The 23,818-nt window shown below is 38.7% G+C and overlaps 1 protein-coding gene across 1 annotated transcript in view; it reads left to right on the forward strand.

Moving 5' to 3' along the window:
• The first annotated feature begins 2,042 nt into the window (after positions 1 to 2,042).
• The window catches only part of PEX5L (peroxisomal biogenesis factor 5 like), a 51,074-nt gene continuing 29,298 nt past the window's right edge, over positions 2,043 to 23,818 (forward strand). Inside the window, exons 1-3 of the mRNA XM_063307868.1 lie at positions 2,043 to 2,105; positions 6,227 to 6,331; positions 22,088 to 22,199. Of these exons, the coding sequence (XP_063163938.1) occupies positions 6,263 to 6,331; positions 22,088 to 22,199 (181 nt within the window). The 5' untranslated portion in view covers positions 2,043 to 2,105; positions 6,227 to 6,262. The remainder of the gene's footprint in view (positions 2,106 to 6,226; positions 6,332 to 22,087; positions 22,200 to 23,818) is intronic.

A 23,818-nucleotide genomic window follows, 5' to 3' on the forward strand; every position in this document is an offset into this window, starting at 1 on the left:
TGTTATTAAGGCAAAGCAGAGATTCATGCTTTTGATGTAGCTTCTTTAGTTAAGCAAAGCTCCTTCGCATAACAAAGGGTTTATCTGTAAGCATCTCAGAAGGAACCCTCCCTAGTTTTCTGGGAAAGTAAAAGTAAAGGAGGGGAGAAGTGCTTTCAGACTTGCAAGATTGATGTCAGCCCTTTGAGGTAGTCCAGACAAGAAGCACAAACCATGAGTACTAACACTGCCTTTATTGTAAGGTTACAGTTACAGAATCTTTTAGGTCCAAAAGTACTTCTCCCCTCCTTTATTTTTACTTTCCAGAAAAGTAGGGAGGGTCCCTCCCGAGATGTTTCCCATGCCCCTTTTCCTTCTGTGGGCTACCTTTTGCATGAGGGGTTGTCTAAGCTGAGGATCTTCCTTCTGTCTCCCAAGGTCATTCCCACATACCATTACACTGTCTAAGAAGGTGCTTTGTACTACAGTGATGATCCTGTTTGCCTTGTTGAGACATGGTGGTGCCACAGTTGCCTGGGTGAGATGTTTTCTGATGCTTCTGAACCCCCTGCCTGTATGTCCAATAGCTACCACAGGTTTTGATCATGCACTGGACATGTGCAGAAACCTCTTCCAGGAATTAGAATCGGTAGAGGAGACCTCCAAATCAAAGTAATACAGCAGCTTTATTTTGTTAGTGAGGGAACACATTCTGTAACGAAGGAGCTTGAAAGGGGTGCTTTACTTCAATCATTATTGAAGTAAAGCTTTGCACGTCCCTAGACATTAATTTGGCAGGAAAAGAGTTCAAGGGATGTCAGTTTGTTTCCACCACAAAGTCTTTTTTGAGTGCTTTTAAAATTGGGGAAATTCCAAATGCCTGTCATCATTTTGTTCCAGGGCCTGACAAATAATAATTATAGCACAGTAAATTAAGTTAGTTCTTTTAAGCAAAGTGAATTAAGATTGTGGAAAAGGTATATTATGGCTTTAGTTCTGATCCATAATTATAATAACATTTATCTGTTGGTTGTGAAGGTTGGTCACCTCTACCCTGGCCATTTGCTGGAAACTGCTATTAAAATGGGCAATATTTAAATATTTTTAGAGCACACACATTTTTTCAAACTGACTCCAGAATCTCAATGCAGATGAGAAAGGAAGGACAAGGTTTTAAGTGGATTTGCTAAAATGTCACAGCTTCATATTTCAGCAATCCCATTTTCAGATTTGGGTACAAGGGGAAATATATTTCCATTGGGTTGTTTTTCTATTACGTATTTCATGTAAAACGTAAAGAGGCTGTAGTCAAATATTCATTCATGGGGAGGGGAGGTGGGAGGTGTCAGGGAGATTTCAGATTAACACTAGATTCTAATCAAAAGTAAATCTAGTTGATTTTCTTATGACTGACTCCCAGGTACCTCTGCTGAAGAATTGCTAAAGCATTTTGTAGAAATAACATTATAGAAAACCCCTTTTCACAAAACTACTTTTTCTTGGAGTTATGAGTCTGTTTCATGCATTTGTGGTTAAATTACTTTTTCTGCCAGTCCTAATAAAAACCGTAATAGCCTCCTAAAGACAGATTTAGCACAGCAGTCTTGCCAAAGAATCTCTGTGAATTTGTCTATAATAGATTTTCTTAGGGCCCTTTATAGCAAATTCCCCTAGTTGTGTGTTATGCAGAGAACTATTTTCTAGATCTTGTACCTGCTGCCATTAACTGGAGGCATTAATCACTCCAAAATTTCAACTGCCATTCTCAAATCTTAGAGAGGCTGCTTCTGTTCCATGCAGAGACGGGATGAAGTTTGAAGCTGTGTATGGCTCTGTGTGGCAGCCCCCTATTTTTCCAGCCCTTTCCCCATCCAATAAGCCTTCTGTGGGGATTTTGGGGTCTTCTGCAGCAGAAATAACAGGGATTATGGATTACGGATTATCGGTGTAGAAAAAAAATTGAATGTTGTGGTATTATGATTACAGCCATCCAATGGATTAATGATGATGATTGATTGATTATTATCAAGCACTAATATGAGTATCATGACTGTTTTCAGGCAGTAGGTGAGACCCTGAAGAAAAAATGGCTGTGGCTTCAAAAATGCAAGCTGATCTTTGCCTTGGTGGGTTTTTCTCCTCCTGTGCCAGACATTTAAAAAGCATTGCATGTTTTCTAATGCAGCTTTTCTAACTGACAAAACTTGCTTTATTCCAACCTTCAGCACGAAAGGAGTAACCTCTTTTGCCAAAGCCGCATGTTATTTACTGCTAGTGCAATGATAGCCCCACATATCGCATCAGAGGATGCTGCCACAGGGTGAATCATCCATAAAACTCTGCACATTTGGCCAGATCATTTTTGTTATGCTTAGCAAGTAGAATGTGCCTCCCATCAGATTAAAATACCATATCCTGGTTATATTTCACTGTTCACTACTGTGCATTTTGCAGTTTGGGTATAACAAGTGTGTCAAAGGATAAGCATGCTTAGATTTGATGTATTTTATATGAGCATGCCTTGTACATGATTGCAGTTTCTTGTATCTTATTTCAAAATGTTAATTTGGGTGCCAGTGTTATTCAGAAACCATGGTTCCTTGACTGCACTTTATAAACAACAAATAACATGTGTTATTTTATAGGTAGTCCTCACTTAACAACCACAATTGAGACTGGAATTTTGATTGCTAAGCGAAGCAGTCATTAAGCAAATCCAACCCAATTTTATGACCTTTTTTGTGGTGGTCATTAAGCAAATCACTGTGGTCATTAAGCAAACCACATGGTCATTAAGCGAATCACGTGGTTCCCCATAGATTTTGCTTACCAGAAGCTGGCCAGGAACGTAAAAAATGGCAATCATGTGACCACAGGATACTACAATGGTCATAAATGCGAACCAGTTGCCAAGTACCAAATCGTGATCATGTGACCACGGGGATGCTGCAGTGTTCGGTTGTAAGTGCAAACACTGGTTGTAAGTTGGTTTTTTCAGCACCATTGTACGTCTGAACCGTCACTAAACCAATGGTCATTAAGTGAGGACTACCTGTATAGTATCAAACAGACCCAGCTTGATTTTGATGCAGTGAAACAGCATTGCCTAAAAACCTGATATGAAGATGTCAGTAAAGTTACAGGAAAGTGCCATATTTATGGCTTTCCATCTTTTTTTAAAGTAGTTTTATTTCCGGTTAAGTTGTACATCATAATTCCAAGCAGGAGATCTACTTAGAAGAATAAGCAGATGAAATAATGGGAGAAATCAGAACCTGAAATGTCTATAAAACTATAATGTTTGTCAGAATACTTTCATTCCTTGTACAGTACACTATGATTCACATTAAGTGAATTTGTGTGTTGCCTTTATGGAAGAGAGTTGTTTTTACATGTTCTCTCCATCCAGTTTTGTTTTGTTTGTTTGATAGATTTGTAATTTTTGTTCCAACCTCACATTTTTCCAGCCAAGTTTCTTGCACAATGAGAGGGCCACCCACTGGCAACATTCCCAAACTCATAATCCCATGAGGGCTTTTGTGGATATTTACCCTCCTTTTCAGCAACTGAGACATTGAAAAAAAAAATACTGCTGTTCAGCCATGCTGAGGTCCATGTCTGATCCATCATTCAGCATTCCACCCCAAAAGCCAATGCAGAATACACAGTTGCTCTTCCTCATACCCTTGGGTACCATTCTTGATGATCATGCCTAAATTCTACATATGCAATAGTTTAAATGTAGCAGAACTTATTTGAAGATGCCTTTACTGCCCTAAAAACTCACTCAATGGAAAATGGTTCTGTGAAGTTCCAGTATATAGAAGCCTTGTACCATCAGTCCTACTGGCCAGCATCCATGATAGCATCCATGATACAGATAAGGAGCTATTTCTACACTGCTGAAGTAGTTCTAGAATTGGACTTTCATGGGTGTATGTTTCTATATATATATTTGTATGTGTACACACCCACACACGTATACACATACGGCAGTTTTCAACACATACTTGACATCAGAGGTAAAGAACCCATTATAGCCCATCAGGAGGATCTTGGGGTTATAATTCAGGTTACCTTGGATATTGCTGTCTCCATGCAATGGATAACTCAAGAATAGGAGTCAATGCTTAGCACAGTTAAGCTATTAATCTGTTGCCCCTGAGGAACAGTCGGATTTGACCTGACACTAGGGCGCTAATCACATTTATCATAAATCAACATCTAGTTCCGTTGTCAGATCACTGGAGAGGACTTGATCACATATGCACAGTACAATTATACATTCAAAGAAAAACCTAAGAGACCTATACATTTTTACAATTACATCAGAAATTATTTAAGAGTTGTAATAGTGTTCTCTTTATACATGATTAACCACTTGGGTGCCTCCCTGAAAAATACTTTTCTGTTGTAGCAAGAAGGACAGACTTTAAATTCTGCCATTTTGAGCTTAAATGGTTTATTGGGAGTGGGGACATTAGCTTTAAACTGTAAGATAATTGTTTAAATAAATGTTTTTATCGCAGTCATGCTGTGAATCTGAATCTGGTGGGTTGCCATTGGGATTAGATATTAAAGCCAGTGTTGGTTTGAAGGAAGTTTTTATTCTCAAGAATTTGTTTTTTTCCCAGAAAACTTATTTGGTTCCCGCCATCTTTACTTTTTAAAATGTATTTATTTTAGAACTGCTTTTTCTCCTAAGGCAACACATACTGTTTCTGTGTTTTAAGAGGGGACTCATTACATTCTCTAGAGAGAATTAAATTAATTTCTCTCTCTCTCTCTCCTTCTTTTTTTTTTTCTTCAAATATTGGTATGCCTCTCTTGATGTCCTAGTAATCATTATGCTTCTTTTTTAACAATTCAGTTCCAGAGGAAAGTACCACCATATTCCAATGGGTAGCTTCTGCCCCAGTAGGAAATTAAGATACATTTTAGCTAACCATGCCATGCAACTGATGCTTAAAATTTTCTCAAGATAATTGGCCAACTGAAGCTTTCATTACATGGGGGCTGATGAGAGATAAACTGTAATACTGATCTTTGGTCTCCTAAGAAAAGAAGGCAAAGGAGACAATGGGAGAAAGCAGTAACCTGATATATTTATATGAACGTGTTAATGATGCATTGCTGCAGATTCTCTGAAGTCATTCCAAGACTAACAAGAATGAAAGTGTTCAGCATGATGGCATTTGCGAATGAGAATGGAAAAAATGTTCATACTGATTTAAATTCTTTTTCAATTAATACCAGACATGGTGTCCAATCCTACAACTTTAGCTTTGATGTGGCATCTTATTACCCCAGCAAGACTCCCTTATTAGGTACAATATTTTGAAGTATTCATATACATTATTTTGTGTGTCTCACCACAACCTGGAGAAATAGGCCAGTACTGTCCTCCACAACAACCTTAGATAGGTCAAAATTATCTTGTTTCGGAGAAGTGCCATGCTATGCCTAAAACCACCTAGGGAGTCCAGATGAGATTCAGACTGGAGGTTGAATTACAATTTAATCCACTGCAGTAAATGGTGCAGATACTAATTCTGAATATTGTACAAATGGAGTTATAAAATTGCAGCCCACCAGGAAACAGTACACAGGAGGACTTGGCCATCTTTTGCAGGTTGAGAACCTCCTGTGGTCTTTGGTGTGCTGTGGGCTGTGCTTTTTAAATGACTTGGCCAGGAAAAATCCTAAATATAATATAATTTCAACTTCATTATTTCCATGGATTTAAAAATATCCCCCTACTGACACAGTAAAATAACAATTTAGCAGCAAATTTTGGAGGCCACACCAAGGACTTGCCCTGCCTTCAGGTTGGGCACCATGGAGGATTGCTTTAAATAATCCACGGGTCATACATGGAAACCTGAAAGAGGGGCACAAAAAAAAAAAGAATGCTTGGAAAATAATAAAGAGTGTTGGATTGGGCATCATACTGTATATCTATAAATATATATTGCTTCTTACTATTAACAGCTTTGCCAATATGATTGCTTAATTGCTTTAAAAATTACATTTTTGTTTCCAGCATCAACATTTTGCTTCCACTATTTTACATGTTAGTTTAACTTCTTGCTGTTTTGTTTTTTGTTTTTTTGGGGGTGGGGGAGGAAAAGAGGAAGGGAATTAAAATGGATGATAATAATGTCATACTAAAGCTATTTCTACATCTGTAACAGGAATGTCCTAAGTTTCCTCCTGACACAAGTCATTGTTGATTTCACTGTTATAGGGGAAAGGCTCTAGGGCGGCAGATAAGGCTGTTGCCATGGTGATGAAGGAGATACCGAGGGAGGAGTCTCCGGAGGAAAAACCCCTCCTTACTATGAAATCACAGGTGGGCAGAATGGTCCGGATTTGAAGGAAGAAGCTGCCGTATGTCAATACAAATGGAGATCGACCATTAGTAGAGCTATCATATTTCAGTTGCAAAATCTCAGCCACTAGGTGGCAGTACAGAGGTACCATTTTCAGTATCTCTTTGCTGCCACCTAGTGGTCGCAAAATCTCTTCAGCTCAGATATAGTAGCCCTATCATTTTCTAGAAGTCTTCCATTCTTGAACTCAATATTCATTAAGATTTCTTTTCTTTCTCTTTCTCTCCTTCCCTCCTTCTCTTTGGTTCTAACTTTATCACCTCACTGGGAGAGAGATATTTAAATCTTCATCCCAAGTTACACTGGAGGCAAATTGGCAAAAAATAATTGGGGAAAAATGTTAAACTTTGACAATACCCCTTGCTGATGTGTTTAACAAAATATTTTCAACTGTATCCTTTAAAAAAAAATTAAACTATATCCAGTATTTATTTATAGGTGTATTTATGTGATTTCTTTGTGGGCATTGCTCTCAGGATCCGGTTTACGGTATTATAATATTATATGCAATGTATTGTTACAAAATTATCCAAACAAGTATAAAAAGCGTAATATGTATTATAAAGCAGAGAAAAATGTTACTTCTATTTAATCATTTCACATATTCTGTGTTAGTATTGGATTTTTTTAAGGCAGGTATTCTAAGTAAATTAATATATGTAACAAGACTGTGTATGTTAATCACTAGTAAAGTATCTAAAACTGCTCAGAACTACCATCTGTGATCCATGCTGTCCATAGCTGCATGATGCAATATATATAAATGCACATTAATAACAAAAAGATAAAACGTACTTGGTTTGTTGAGCTTTGCACCATATTTCACAATACATTTAGTGCTTTAAAATAGTCATGCTTACTGACCCCACCCTTACCCCAACAACTTCACACATGGACACAATCCTGAATGTTGAATCCATTTTCCTGTAGAATGTTCTGCTTGCTTTGGCTAATGCCAGTTCTTATCCAAGTTGCACCCAACTGCCTTCAGATTTGCAGTTTGCAGTTTTCAACTTTAGAAATGCTAAGTTATACATTTGCAGATTAAATACTTTAGGTGGAAGCATGGAACAACTCAAAAAGGCCTTTCTTCAAAAGCCAGCAATCAAACAAAACAATCTAATGACCAGTCTATTTTGTTGAAACAGTCTGCTTTAGTTTCACTGTAATCAATATATAAGACTTCAATCTCATGACTTCAAGCTAAGGTCAATAGGAATGAATTTTGTGCTGATCAAAATCCTTAATTTTCCAATCCCCAGTGCAAGAGGGACACTAAAAAGTATTGCTTCTCTTTTTAACTCTCTGCACATTGGCATTATTTTTCAGCCTAAACCTTGTTTAGCCTCAAGTACGATTTATTAAAACAAGCTGACTTCTCACTGTTCATTGTGAAATAGGCTTGTTTTAATATACTGTGGTTAAAAGTAAGCACACTTTTAACATTCAGGTTTAATTCTAAAGTTATGAAGGTTATAAACTGGACTATTAAATAGTAATTCAGTAAGATGGGGTTAGCTAAACAAGTCTTGGGTGGAGTAAATGGGGACATTTGATCCAGATCCCTAACATAAAGGGGATCCCATTTAAGAATGCTTTAGTATTTGGAGTGAATAGATAGATCTAGAGTTGAAATATAATCTCAAGGATTTTTGTCTACACACTGCCATTAATTGCATCTTTCATTTGAATGGATTAAAAGCCAATGGGAGGGAAAAATAGGTTGTCATAGGATGCAGGGATACTGAACAGGTAGGACTGTAAGGAACACTGTGGCCAGGGATCTTTTGTCTCAAATTAGCCCTGATAACCAGCTATTTTAATTAAGGGTCTGAACTGCACTATGTATCAAGCCTCAGTGCCTTTGCTAGAACCTGAATATTAACTCTAAAATCCTGTGATACATTTCTTTGAGACTTTCTGCATTAAAATGTAGACTGTGCCTCTAAATTTTGATTCTTCCCCTTGTTATGGAATCATTACCTCATTATTATTATTATAGTAGTAGTACTATTACTATTATCTTGTATGGGTAGAATAAATGGAAACTTATATTTAAAACAGAACCCAACTGAAAGCAAGGCTTTACCTTTTTAACTTCATTTTATTTATAAAACACTTTTAAAAGAATACAAACCATGAAAGATAAGAATTATCAAAATAATAAAGTAATAAAATACAATTAGGAAAGTACAAGTAAGTAAACATGGGACGTAAAATGTCATGCAGATTAATGTTTTTCAATATAACTAGCTACTTATAGAGTTATCAAATGTGTTATATCAGTTTGTAAAGGAAAAGCTGAGACTAGTTTAAGAGCTTTAAACTAAGAGTACCTGGTTAACACAGTATAAACACTAGCTAGAATTATAGGTGATCTAATTCTAATTATAGAATTATATCATCTCATTGCTTGTAAAGTTAAAATATAGACTAAATGTATAACAAGCCAAATTTGGGGTTTACTTTTTAAGTATGACATTATTTTGGACATCAAAACGTAGCCCCATAACTTGATCAGCCATTTTTCCAAGGAAAGAAGCAAACGTCATTTCCAATAAAAAGTATGTGATATACTTGCCACAGTTAACATAACTAGCTCAGCGTGCTTTGAAGAAATACATGGCTTAATAAAATTTAATAAAAATATCTTTGGTTGCAAAGGGAAATCAGCTTTCAAAAGTTGTTTCACTCTAATATAAATCATGTTCCTTTTTAACTTCATAGGAGTTATTCAAGTGACCAACAAGTGATTTTTTTTTCAGCAGAAATAAGATGCATTCTACACTGTTACTACCTCGAAGCATATGTTTAAAATAATGGTAACAATGACAGTTATAAACAAGTCAAGCCCTGTTATTATCAACAGTTTGCAAATGTTACATAAATTAAAATACCAGCCCACTGTTTTTTATTATTCCTACATTTTCCAATAGCCCTGAATGTTAAATTGATTGAATTATTTGAACGAAGCACATAAGAATCTAAAGGCAGCTCAAACTTCCCAATTATTTTATTTAATTTACTTCAATTGTGTAAAATCCCAAAGTAGCTTAGTTCAAGTTATTAATAATTGCCAATATGCTTCTGTGCCTTGAAAGAATTTATTCTCAGTTGCCTTTCACAGATTTGCATTATTTAGTTACCCACACACATATGTCAAGACGGTAGGTAACTTCAGTGTGACCACTTTTCCTACAGGGGTTAGAGTGAAAATATATTTGGTTGCCCCGTATGTAAGAAGGTTGTGATTGTTTCTGGATTTTATGTGAATGTGTATTAACACCTTGTCCATTTCCAATAGCAGCTCCTTAACAAACATACAAAGCAAAACAAATATCTCAGTGGTTTTTGTATATGAAGTTATGCACAGATGATCCATGTAGGAAAATCTTCCTGTTTGATGCTGCTGTGTATTGACCTATAATACAGTGACGGAATGGGATGCTTTCCTTTGATACATCCTGTTTTAGTTTTACATACCAGTTTATGAATCAGTCGTATCGAAGGAAAGAGAGAGCGAACCTCCTGATTCATACTATGTGTTTCATGCCCTGTTCATATTTCCGGTAATCATTTGTGATTAGAGTTTTTCAGAGTAAACTGTTATTGGTCTGTGCACGTTTTTGTCCTAGTATGTGTGAACTGACCTCATCCTTGCCATGTGCCAGTTGGCTTTGCACTGAGTGGTCAAGTATTTCTGATCTTGCCCCTGCACCTGTTTTCCTGTATCTGATCATGTGCCTTTCTCACTTGCATACTCCTATAAATAATTTACTGCCTTTTGATGCCTTTGTCCTAAGCCTATCCCCATGCACTTTTCATAGTGAGCATTTGTCTGACGTAATGTAATATTGCAAGAAAATCAGAAGGTTTTAGATCCAACTTTTGTGTTCCCTCTGTAGCAGGGAAGCCACTTAAATATTCTTTCTGTGCTAGACATCCTTGTTGTGTTCTTAATGCATACAAGCATAGATCAAAGGGATTGCCTTGGTCATGTGGCTGCTTCCTGCACACCTGTATCTCCTCTGGAGTTGATATTGGTGGTATCAACAATGGATGGATGTGATCTGCATGTATACGTGTTATTTCTTCACTGCTGGAGTCTGACGGAGGGGAACCTGTTTTTCAGTGGTTACCATGCCATGGCTGTATTCTATAAACTCAGCTTTAATATAGAAGAGGAAAACATTTAGTTTGAATTCTGCACCCAAAATAAGATTGTCCACTATAGCTTCTCAACTTAGCCTTCTCCAAATATATTGAATGCGACTCTGATTCCTGACAGCATGATTATTGTTTTAATGGCTTTAAATTAGCCAGCAGCATTAATGTGCAAGGATCATTAACATTAACAAGAGCTTGAGCAAGAGAACCATCATCCACAACCTGATATCCTCCAGAGGTACTGGAATCCCAGCATTTTCAGGCATCCTATACATGCTGGTGGCAAATTCTGAAGTCCAACACTTTTGAAGGGCATTTCGTTAGAGAGGTAAAGTAGCAATGGATATTTCTATGAGTCGCAGAATAACTGCTAGCAAACATCCTAAATCAGATTCCATTATAAAATAATAGGCTTTTTAGTATCCGTTTTCATCAGAATTTTTTTTAAAAAAAATAGCGAATGTGGATTTTTTTAGAGGAATGACCATGCTTTGGGGAAAAGTTAAATTAAGAGTCCTGGTGACTTTATAGATACATCTATCTAGTTTTATTGGCAACAATACAGTATGAAGTGGTTTCTCTTTGCCTTCCATCAGGATGTTTTGTGACTTCCTAGAAGAAGGCAGTGGGTATTATATAGAGAAAGTTTGGTGTAGTGGTGAAGGTGCTGGCCTAGAAACCAGGAGACTGTGAGTTCTAGTCCCTCCTGAGGCAGGAAAGCCGGCTGGGTGACCTTGGCCAGTCCCTCTCTCTCAGCCCAAGAGCCAATCAGGTGTGGTATGAGAGTTCTAGTCCCGCCTTAGGCACGAAAGCCAGCTGGATGACCTTGGGCCAGTCCCTCTCTCTCAGCCCAAGAGCCAATCAGGTGTGGTATGAGAGTTCTAGTCCCGCCTTAGGCACGAAAGCCAGCTGGATGACCTTGGGCCAGTCCCTCTCTCTCAGCCCAAGAGCCAATCAGGCGTAGTAGGAAAGTTCTAGTCCCGCCTCAGGCCTGAAAGCCAGCTGGGTGACCTTGGGCCAGTCCCTCTCTCTCAACCCAACCCACCTTGCAGGGTTGTTGTTGTGGGGAAAATAGGAGGCATTAGGAGGAGATATTAGGTATGTTTGTCACCTTAAGCTGACTCTGCGTGTGTGTGTGTGTGTAGACACACACACACTGTATATGCAGGATAAAATATTATTATTATTATTATTATTATTATTTACTAATGATGTCTAATCCTGCTTGGCTTTGGCTAAATGATGCCATCTAACCAGACATTATTATTATCATTATGTAATAATAATACATATTACTTAGGTAACAATAAAAAATTCAACTTGTAATGCATCTGCTGTAACAGCTATTTATATTGGATGAAAACAAGCATCTCTTGGTTGAAGAGGAAGTGACTACAATGTTACAAATAAGCTTAAACTGGATTTGTTTTGCAAATCTCCATTGATTGCTTACTTATTTATCTCTAAAGAAGACAAAATAACAGCAGAAAGACGGATGAGCCAAATTGCTATATAAAACTCAGCTTCTAAAACATCTGTATATACAAAAAACAAAAAAAGACCTTGTTCACGTTGATCAGTTAACTCCCGATGAACATGTCTAGAGAGAGAGAGAGAGAGAGGAACTAGAGAGGATGTGGAAAGTGAAGGCCAAAGTGGTCCCAGTGGTGGTAGGGGCACTCGGTGCTGTGACTCCTACGCTGGGAGAATGGCTCCAACAGATCCTGGGAAGAACATCAGAGCTCTCTGTCCAGAAGAGTGCAGGGCTAGGAACAGCTCAGATCCTGCGCAGAGCCCTCAAACTCCCAGGCCTCTGGTAGGAGACCCAAGGTTCAGGAAGACACACACCACCCATGGGGGTGAGAAGATAATTTTTTTGTTTTTAATGCAACAGTATAGAAGTGATTTGCAATTGTTTTCTTCCAGAATTTTTTTTTTTCAGCTTCCAAGTGTAGCTTATAGCCTTGGGATTTTGTGGTCATCTCCCTTCCAAATATTAACTTGGCCTCACCATGTTTTGTGTTTTCTGAGATTAGTTGTCTAGGAGATCTAACTACTGTAAGGTTTAATGGGACTTACTACCAGGTAAATGCGCATAGGACTGCTGTTTTGGAGAGTCACAACTGTGATGGCTATCACCTAAGGGCTGAAAAATGCCCTCTGAAGACAAGTCTCATAGCATCTGGCCAGTTTCACTGGGAGGCAAAGATCTTTAAGGTTTGATGCAAAGCAAAACAGGCAATTAAAGACTGAACCAGGACATTAGCTATGTGCGACATCCAAATAATATGTTCTGTTGAAACATGCTCATCGGTTATATTTTTTGCCTTGAGGAAGTCATATCCAACATGCATATGTATGTGTATATGTATATGTACATACGTGTACATGTGTGTGTGTGTGTGTGTTTGTGTTTCAATAGGCCTCCCTATGCATCCAGCCCTTTGCTCCTCTAAGATTAGAACTGGAGTTAGATTAATTTGTTTTATGTCTAGCCAAATGGGATTCATACAAGTTAGTAACCTAGATCATGAGTGCTGTAGTGAAACTGGAATCCCTGGGCTGTCTTTAAAGGAATTCCCCATGGACATCTGAAAAAAGGTGTTATCAGAGGATAGATAACAATGGCCAAATTGTCTTTGTTGAACTGGGATTATAGCTGACAGCCAAAATTGGAATATACTATCATGAAGATGTAGTATTCTAGTATGAATTACTAGATCATAAAATATGCAACACCAGTATCTCTAAGAATGATTTTGAGTAGAATCAGTTGAAGCCATATTTTGGATGTAATAGGAGCTATTAAGTATACAGTACAGTTATGTGGATGAATTTATGCCATGGATTTTATTTAACTATGATTTGTTGAAAAAGCCATAGTAATCTTGTTCACACATCATGCTAAGCCATAAACCATGGTTTACAAACCACAGAGGCTAGGTTCACACACTCCACTAAGGCAAAATCCAACGTATTATAGCTTAGTACGATAGCCTAATATAGGCATAGGATGAGCTAGTTTTAGGTGCTACTCAATGGCGCTTGGCCATTTGAAACCTTGGTTTCAGTCCCTGGGGGTTTCACTTTTCATAGAAGCAAGGCAAAGAACAGCCTCCACTGATACAACTACTCCTCTGAGAAGAATTATACAATGTGCCAAACATTAGGAAGCCAAATTTGGAAGAGTCTTAGTTGTTGTGAGGAGGCCTATGATATAAAAATGTCTTCCCCAAACTGGTGGCCTTTGAGGATTCTGAGAGTCTGACCCAGTGTTTCTCAACCTTGGCAACTTTAAGACATGTGGACTTCACCTCCCAGAATTCCCCAGCCAGCATTGCCAAGGCTGAAAAACACTGGTCTAACACAACTGGAGGGCACTAGGTTGGAGAAAGTTGGTCTCATCATTCTGCATATGGTCTTCCTTGTGGTGGCTGAAGCCCTGGTCATTTGGTGTGAGTACACCCATGATCTCTTCTGTGCTTTTTGGACATGAAAAGAACCCTTGATTTGTATGTACCTTACAAAATCATTTTTGAGCAAAGGCCAGTAAAACTGTTAAGCCATGACATTTATTAGATTATCAAGAACCATTTGTAAGTTAATTGTTAAAACTTTTATTTATTTTTAGGAGGACACATATAATATCAGCCAAGTGTTCCTATGAGAGTAATGTTTAAAACATTGCCTCAAATAAAAAATGGCTGCCTGCCAAACTGCCATTTCTTTATAGAAATGATTTTTTTGTTGTTGTTGAGTAACTGATTTGTTTTTAAGCTGCCATGCAATAAGGAGAGATTAAGACCTTTATAGCCTTTTCTCTAAAAGTTGTGTTTTGCTAAACAGAAATGCAAAATTATACTGCATTTTATTATGTATAAAATATTTATATTTCCTCAAGCAATATCTAGGTAATATAGATGTCTATAATAGAGGTTTAATTAAAGATTTAATGAATCTCACAAATTCATTAGAATATAAAAGGCTTCGGCAGCTAAGCCAGTCTTCCCCAACCTGTTCTTCAAATGCATTCATCTTCAACTCCTGTAATTGTGGGGTCCTTGGTGCTCTCTGAGCCTTGTTGTTTTCTTGCAGACATTTCATTGCCAGACAACAGCCTAATCAAGGAACTCCCAAGGAGAGAACAACACCTCCACCAACACAAGCTGGATAAACCACGGTATATAAATAGAGAGCAAGATCCACTCCCTCTTTGCATTGAAGATGTTGCCTTGTCTGGCAATGAAACGTCTGCAAGAGAACAGCAAGGCTCAGAGAGCACCAAGGACTCCACAGTTCAACCCTGAGCTACAAATATTCGCTTTGACTGGTACTCCTGTAATTCCTTGACTGTGTTGGCTGGGATTTTGCAAGTTGAAGTCTAACACCCAGAGATCACCAGATTGAGTAATGCTTAAGTAAACAACAAAGATGGCGCCAAACGACACAGGTGCTATTCACTGGGTGCTTATATTTAAGGTTCCGAGTTCTTTAATGCCAATAACTTCAGCTAAGATGTTGGATAATTATTGGGCCTAGAACAGGCCTACCATGAAGATGGGGTGCTCTGAGAAAATCTGCTTTTTGAAAGCACCATTAGTATCGGAAGATGTTCTGTTATGGGTGCTAATATGAGATTTTCTTTCAAAGGAAAATCAGCAAACGTAGATTTTCTTGATTTTTATAATAAAATTGAATTTTATATCAAAACAACATTTATTTTTATTATATTGTATTATTTTATTGATTTCCATGACCACCCATCTTAAAACACCTCTCTGGGTGGCTCACAAGAACAGTAAAAACTGCCCAGAGTCCCTCTTTTGGGGGAGATGGGCGGCAACAAATTTGAATAATAAATAAAATAAAATAAAATAAAATCCCTGAACCATAAAAACCATACAACACAATCAAAACCCAGCACCCCGGTCATCCCTTGGGATGCTCCAACAACAACCCAAAATACCCTCACTCTACCCCAGTGCCTGGGTAAAAAGCCAGATCTTGACTGCCTTCCAGAAGGCTAAAATGGTGGGGGGCTGCCAGATCACCGGGGGGAAGGTGTTCCATGAAGTAGGGGCAGCCATGGAAAAGGCACACTGGCAGCAGTTCAGGGAAGGCACCTGGAGCATACCTACCCTATCCGATCTGGTGGGATGGGCCAATACCCTCAGGGAGAGGCAGCCCCACAAATAACCTGGTCCCATGCCATATAGAGCTTTAAAGGTAATAATCAGAACCTTAAATTGCACCCAGAAAGAAACTGGAAGCTAGTGCAGCTCACACAACAGAGATGCAATTTGGGCAAGTAGGAGGCCCAACACTGCACACTGCTGCATTTCAGACCAAATTGCAGCTTCCGAGTAGTCTCCAGGGACAGCCCCATGTAAAGCACATTGCAGTAACCCAAACAGGCAGTGACTAAAGCATAAGTGACCATGAGCATCTTCAACTCTATCGCAATAATGTCTCCAATCACTCACCTTCCAAAGGCATCAGGCTACAGTTCCCCATCATGTATCATGCCCAATGGTCATGGTATTTGGATGAGCTGTAGGCCAAGAAATCTAGGGGTTTAAGAAGACTGCTCTTAAAGCTTTCCAATCTTTGAAAAGACACATCCAGACATATTGGGATTACAACTTCCAAAACTCACAGTTGTAGTACTTTTGGAGGCACCAGGTTGGGAAAAGTTGGGCTAGATGCACTGGGCACAATGCCTCAGGAGCTCTAGCATAAATCCTATTGAAGTGAGTGGAACTGCATAAAACATTATGGAAGAGTGATGATTTAGCAAATCTTCCTTCCATTGTGTGATTGCAAAAACAACAACAGACTGTTGATTTGTGGAAACAGATTGCATGTATTTTCTCTGCAGACTTGAAGCAAACAAAACAAGTTTCTTTTTAAAAGAGGGAGGGAGAGAAAAAAAATGCAAAATAAAACCAAGTGGATAAAAGCAAGTCTATGTTTATTACAGGTAGCTAAATTTACTTTCAGATGTGATGCAAATCTAATTTTAGAGGGAAAGCAAATACGTTAATAGCAATATTGGGTTAGAGGCCAGTTTTGTGGACTGAACACCCATATTCCGCAAGGTTAAATAATGATAGCTTAGCAGCAGCCATGAGGCCAGACTGAATACCCATATTCTGCCTCTGCTATGGTATCATTACTTAACCTTGCAGACTGTAGCTCTGAATAAGGTATTAGCTCCGTGTTTCTTCTTCCTCAACCTACCCAAGCATTTTCTAAATAGCAGCCCTTTTGTACAATTTGGATTCTTCACACACTTAACCAGGTAACTAAACCCATTTTTCTGGATTTACACTATATATTGAATCATAAATTAGGTAATCAAGAGAGGTTCACATCACACAATAAGCCATCCAAAAACCTAACCCAGGTTAGCACACTATGCATGTAAATCTGCTAGGTTTCTAATTCACCTGGTTAAATACTTCATGTAAGACAGCCTTTTAAAGCCTCTTATTGACAATGTTCCTTCCAAGTTTATTTTTAAGCTGCTTTTATATAATTTCTTGAACTAGCACATTCTTACAACTAGGGGTAGGACTGTTATAAATGCCTTTACACAGCTAATATGATTACAGACTCCCAATAGGTGCAGGAAAAAGTAAGTCATAAGACTGAAAATCAAGACTCAATCTGGCATTTTCCCAGCCTCTACCTTTTCCCTCCCCTGCAAATTGCTATCAGTATCCTGATTAGAAATGCTGACTGGATTCACTCATCACATTAAGCCATGATTTATCTAACCATGGTATATTGAATTAATCATAATTGGCTGGGATTGCAGAACACATAAACCTTAGTTGCAGTCTACAGTAGCTGATTACATCACATTAAACCAAATGGAGTAGACTTGTTCCCTGTTTCTTCAAAGGCATAGCTAAAACTAATGGGTGGAAATCTCAAAGAAGCATGTTTCAAGTAGCATTGGAGAAACCTCCTGATAGTAGGAGCTGTTTTGTGGTAGGATGGATGGATTGGGAAGTGATGGACTGTCTTCTACTAGAGAAAAAAGCTGGATGTCCATCTGTTCATCTGTCTAAATTAGTAGTTGAGAAATTCTTCAGGAATTCCACTAATGTTTAGGACAAGGCCAAAATCACCTATGTCATGAGTACTGATGGCGAGCTGGAAGGGGCCTCTATCCAGGGGGGAAAACGCATGCGTAGTACTGAGGAATTAAGCAGCCATTCAAAGAGACACAGATCAGACCCGCCTTAACCTTTGGGGTGTATCTGTCTGGGTTTTTCCCACGCTGCTTCAGTTTGTTAGGATTCTGTCTTATGTAGCAGTAATAAACACTAGAGACCTACTCCTCGTCTCAGCGTGATTCCTGACTGTTAGGACACCTGTGGGCCAACAGCGGACACTTCCACATAAACATACCCTTCCCTTTCTATTCCTCACATGTGCATTGATGTGTTCACATACAGAGAAAATCACACTTCATCTGTACACATGCATCCTATCTTGTCAGTCATAGCAATCTATTTGACTTGCTCTATGCACAATAGTTGCATATGAGATGCAGGTTTGCCTAATGTTGTAGTTGCATCCTATACTGCAGGGTACAGATGAATTGCAAAAGTCCCTTTGAACTCTGATTTTGTGAGATGTCCTAAGAAGACTTGGGTATCTTTATCCATGTCTAAGCCCTTTATTACTCCAAAAGAATATTGTTCCATACAATCTCCTTTCTCCTCACTCAGTATGGAACACCAAATTATTCCTTGTTTCTCAGATTTTTTTTTTCTTCATTGCAGCATTCTGAAGAAGCTTCTGTTTAAAGTTAGGGTTGAAAATCTGCCACTCCATCTGCAGAATCAATTAATTCCTTAATAACAACTTCAGTTCTAACATGTCTGAAGGGCACCAGCTTGGGGAGATTTTGTAAATCTAACAGGGCAACCAATATGCTTAAGATAATCTTTCCAGATAATGCATTAGCTGGTTGAATTCTTTCAATACACAGAAAAGCTGACTTGATTAAATAGCTTCAGCAGCGTGCCAGAGTTTGCTTTTAGTCTATAAATGGGTGAACAGAACATTGAAAAGGAAGACGTATGAACAGTGAAAACATTTAAGCTAAGAGTGCATGTGAAATCCTGTCACCAAACTAGTAGTTGATAGTTTCAGGCAAATAAGGATTGCCACATTCACTTTACAGGTACACTTACATTTACAAAGCAGAGTAAATGATGTAGCAATCACTTACTTATATCAAATCCCAATGTGCATGAATATCTTCTATGAATCCCAGCAAAATAGAGATTTCTCTCGGTCCTTTTCTTTCCCCTATACAATAAAAGTAAAACCTTAGACTTATCTTGTCTCTTTCTTCCTTTCAATAAATCTACTGCCTCCACATAAAGGGTTAAAATTATTGGAAAATTCCTTGGAAGATAATGTATCAACTCTAACAAAGCACTCCTACCTTGTACTCCAATGAATCCAGAATGCTTCTGCTTCCAACCAGTGTTGCAGAAAACAGAACCGGCAGTTGCTTGAACATTTTGAGCCAGGTTGGTCTGGTGGTCAAGGCAATGGGCTAGAAACCAGGATGCTGTGAGTTCTAGTCCCACCTTAGGCATAAAAGCCGGCTGGGTGACCTTGGGCCAGTCCCTCTCTCTCAGCCCAAGAGCCAATCAGGCGCAGTATGAGAGTTCTAGTCCCGCCTTAGGCATGAAAGCCGGCTGGGTGACCTTGGGCCAGTCCCCCTCTCTCAGCCCAACTCACCTCACAGGGTTGGTGTTGTGGGGAAAAGAGGAGGAGGAAGGAGTATTAGGGATGTTCCCCGCCTTGAGTTATTTATAAAAATAATAAAGGCGGGATAAAAATAAAATAAATAAAATAAAATAAATAAACTTCCTTTCTGCTCTGAGGTGATTTATTTAAGAAACAGTTTCCCAATCATACAACTGAACAGATGATAACACCTACATGATCTTAGTGAAGCTAAGCAGGACTGGCTGTAGTTAATATTTGAATGGATGACCACCTGAAAATTCTGAAGCTTTAGCTAGACCAGGAGGCTGAAAAAACATTCTGGAAGAAGACAATACTGTAGTAGCTACTTCTATAGCTATCAAGGAAGCAGGGATCAAGCTTGTCTCAAGGGCACCTTTATTTTCTCTATCATTCAATGAAATCCTATGGGGTAGCCATAGAATAGTGTAAAGATCAGAGAGGGAATTCCTCCCCCCAAGATTGGAGATTCTCTTTGTCTTATAGGAGAAAAACCAGATTATCCTATAATTTCTGGAATGCTGCCCTGGAGTCATAATATTTCCACCTAAAACTTTACGATTATTCAATCTTTCTGTACAATAGAATAACTTCCCTCTGTACAGGCAAGTTTATCAGCCTTATTCAGATGTTTGGAAAAGGACTGAAACAAATGTCAAAGTGGGAATAGAATGTGCAAATATCAAGTGCTTCCAACTTTGCAAACAGCATTTACTCCAGAAGTGGAAAATGTTCTTGCAATCAGGGACCACACTTTTTTTAAAAAAATTAAATTTGACCTCAAAGGACTGCAAAGCATGTGACTGGTTGCATCATGATATTACTGAAGCAATGTCATCACTTGTTTTTGTGGGGTGGGGTTTTAAGGGCTAAAATAGCACCCTCTTTCTCCCTTAAACCAACCACTACAGGGGGAAACCTGATTCTTCCTTAACCTTAGCCTTAACTTTGTTTCATTCAGCAGTATAAAGATACCTGGAAAGAAACATAACCATGCATATATTAAACTGAATACAGTCTTCCTTCTCGAAACCAACAGTGCCACTGATGTCTGATATCTATCATCTGGGTGCATATTAACATGGTTAGACTGCTATATCTGTCTGTGGGTACCTTCCTCAAGTTGATGGATAATCTCAATATCATTAGAGCAGTGTTAGCATTGTACTTAAGGTAGCAATTAAGCCTGGGTAGAACTAAGTTCCAATTCTCCCTCAGCCATGGAAGCTCACTGAATAACTTGGGGTCCATCATTGGGTCTCAGTCCAACCTACCCCACAAGTAGTCGTTGTGAGGCAAAGTTGGATGAGAGAGCGTGACATACACCGTCTCAGACTCTGGGAGGGAAATATATAAATAGAATATTATGGAATAATTGAAAGTTTTGAATCTTGAATAGAAAGTATTGATAGGACAGAAAAGAAGGAGGGCGAAATCAGAAATGATGTATAAGCTGAGAAAGGACTCATGGCAATGGGCTCATTCAAATAAAGAGATGCAATCAGTGGCCATCCTTTGCGTGTGAGATAAAAGTCCAGGAAGACGCAGGAGCAAACTTCAGTTCCTCTTGCAATTTCCCATATCAGACTCAGAACCCTTCATGGCCACACTTGTACATAATTACCATGCTGGACACCAAATGTTCTATTCATGTAGCCCCAAAACATCTTGGTGAAAGACTCCTGAGAGACCTTCATAGATTACAGGGGAAAGGGGGTGTCAGAAGCCTTACCCTGTTTAAGAAACAGGGAAACATTTTCCAGTCTTAGGTCCTCAGATTTCATGGGGCGGAAATGACCATCATCCTGCTCATGTGGACAAAGGGAGTTAGAGTGCACAAGAAATGGTCACTGCTGAAGTTGACAGTATGAACTTTCTCTTTGAGCCAATATGTGTGTGATGGGAGTTTCACAGACACTCTCTGCCCCTGTAAGGGCTCTCAGCTCATGCAGATGACATCCATAGCATTTTGTTTTCAAAATGTTTTTGGAATGCACATTGGATGGTCTGTCCAGCCTAATTGAACAAGTGATGGAAAGAAAAGGCATTTGGATGATCGCTGTGTTCTCTTACCTTCTCTTGCTTTCTGTAGTTGAGATGGACTCCCTTTTCTAGAAAAAAGGCAGACTGCAATATTGCTAGCTAGTTGCCAAACAGGGAACAATGCATGAATACAAAAAGGCAGGTGTATCTACAAGCTACCAAGGCCATAAGCATGGCTGGATTTGCACAGCATGCTAAAGTAAGCTAAATAGATTAGATAATTTCTGGCAGCAGATGTTAAACCATGATAAGCCATGTTAATCCATTATTTATTTGGGTATAGCATGTTACACAACCACAGCAATTGTGTTTTGCTAACCGGAGGGTGGGGTGAACCCACATATTGTGTGAACTCAGCTAAACTGGGCTTCATTTGATCCCAAATCATAGAAACTATGCCTTTTGGAACCTGAATATAATTATATCACCTAAAGGATCACACCCACACACACACACACACACAGAGCACAAGTCTGAAATCTAAAACTGGATTTAGGTACTGCTGAGTGTTGATTTATCTTTTTTTTTGCTTCCTCTCATTCAGTTGCTATATTCATCTCATTTAATTTAAAAGGAGACCGTATGCCTATTTAAGCCATCTGATGCTTTCAGAAAAGGAATAATATATTTTTAAGCTGTTTGATGCTGCCAGGACATTTGTGTGCTTATTTAAGCGAATATCTACATGCACGCACATACACATATCTCCTTTTGCTTTTTGTTACTAGCTTGTGAATGAGCAACAAGAAAGCAGACCACTCCTGAGTCCTTCTATAGATGACTTTCTTTGCGAAACCAAATCAGAAGCTATTGCACGACCTGTGACCTCAAATACTGCAGGTAACTCTTGTTCAGTTGCAGTTCATTTCCAAATACTGCTTGGGATTTGTTTCTCTGCCTACTGCTTTTTGAAGCCCCTTACCACAAGCAAACTTAGGACAAAGATGTTCTCTCATTCGCGGGAGAAGAAACCAGCAGCTAGCAGTGACACATGTCCTAGAAAGCCATGATTATAACTTGTGATGTTGTTCAAAACTGCCCAGAGAATCTGAAAACCTGCTAGCATGAGAATCATCTGGATTTCAAAAAGAAAGGGCTGGATCAAATAATTAAATAAATAGGTCTTGGCACGTCAATTGAGAGCTATATTCTTTGATATTTATATCACTGAATTTGTTTCTGCTGGAACAAAGTGTTATTGGCTACTCTTGGGCCTGAGGTTCTGGGTGGAATACATTTTTCATCTGGCATATGAAGGCAATTTTGATGCTAAATAAAATTCCCTGTTGCTTTCAAAAATTCAAAATAAATAACATAAATACAAGGGAAGAACAAAATGTGAGTAGCACAAAACTCTAACAAACAAGATATGAAGACAAGTTCCTTGGCTCCTCTGAGCCAGATCAGCCTAGATAAAAATATCATGATGCCAATAAGTTCACCTCTAGAAGAGAAAAGGGCGCTAATATCTTACTAGAACACAAGTTTTACGTATAAAAGATCTCACACTCACCTGATGGTATCTCCAGGTCAGTCTAGACAAATCTTCCCTATAATCTTCAGAAGTTACTGCCAGTTCATTTAGCCAGCCTTCTCCAACCTGTTGCCCTCAAGATGAACCTCCACCTTCACTGTGTCCTATACTGGCTGGGAAATGTGGAAATTGCAATCCAACTCATCTGGAATGAACAGATTGGAGAACACTGTGGACCCATGGATTCTATGTAAGAAAATGTTTCATAGCCTGATGCCCTCCAAGTGTCATTCTTAGAATTCCCAACCACCATGCAGTGCCAACATATCTGGAAGATTCTTGGCTGCAGAAAGAAAGTGTATTGGCGATATCCTGTCTTCCTAAAACAATTCTTCACTAGTTACTTCACTTAGCTTAGTCTAGTAGTAACATAGGTGCCTCACATACTCCAGGTGAGACTGTCCATCCAATCATATATCATGTGTTCTGAGTGGCAAGGTCCCTCCGGGCTCTGGCAGGGGTTTTTCGTGTAAGTATCTGGCAGGATTGAACCACAAACCATCTGTATGCAAGGCATGTGTTGTGTATGCATCTCTTTTTATCCAGATGAGGTAATTTGTTCATCTGAAGGAGCAAGGATATTTTTGGAGATGCAGTAATAAGAGCTTGAATACATGGTTGCAAATAAATTAACCTGCCATCCCAGCTATCACTGGGGAAATAACATCTTTGTATATTGGATTCACATGCAATATCAAATTTAGACAGAATTTTAAGGCTCTTATGTCTCATTGCTGTTCCACCTCATATAGGATCTAGTTTTTGACAAAAAAGAAAGGATATGCTGTAAAACAAGATAAACATCTTCTGTCCTCACTCACTCCTGGTTTCTCCAACAACCTTAGCATTTGGAGATACATTGAATATGGCCTTTATATCCTCTTTTCTACATAATCAAATGGGTGTATCACCAAAGCTGGTAGGG

The sequence above is a fragment of the Candoia aspera genome, chromosome 6 (genome assembly GCF_035149785.1).
Source record: "Candoia aspera isolate rCanAsp1 chromosome 6, rCanAsp1.hap2, whole genome shotgun sequence".
Classification (NCBI taxonomy): Eukaryota; Metazoa; Chordata; class Lepidosauria; order Squamata; family Boidae; genus Candoia; species Candoia aspera.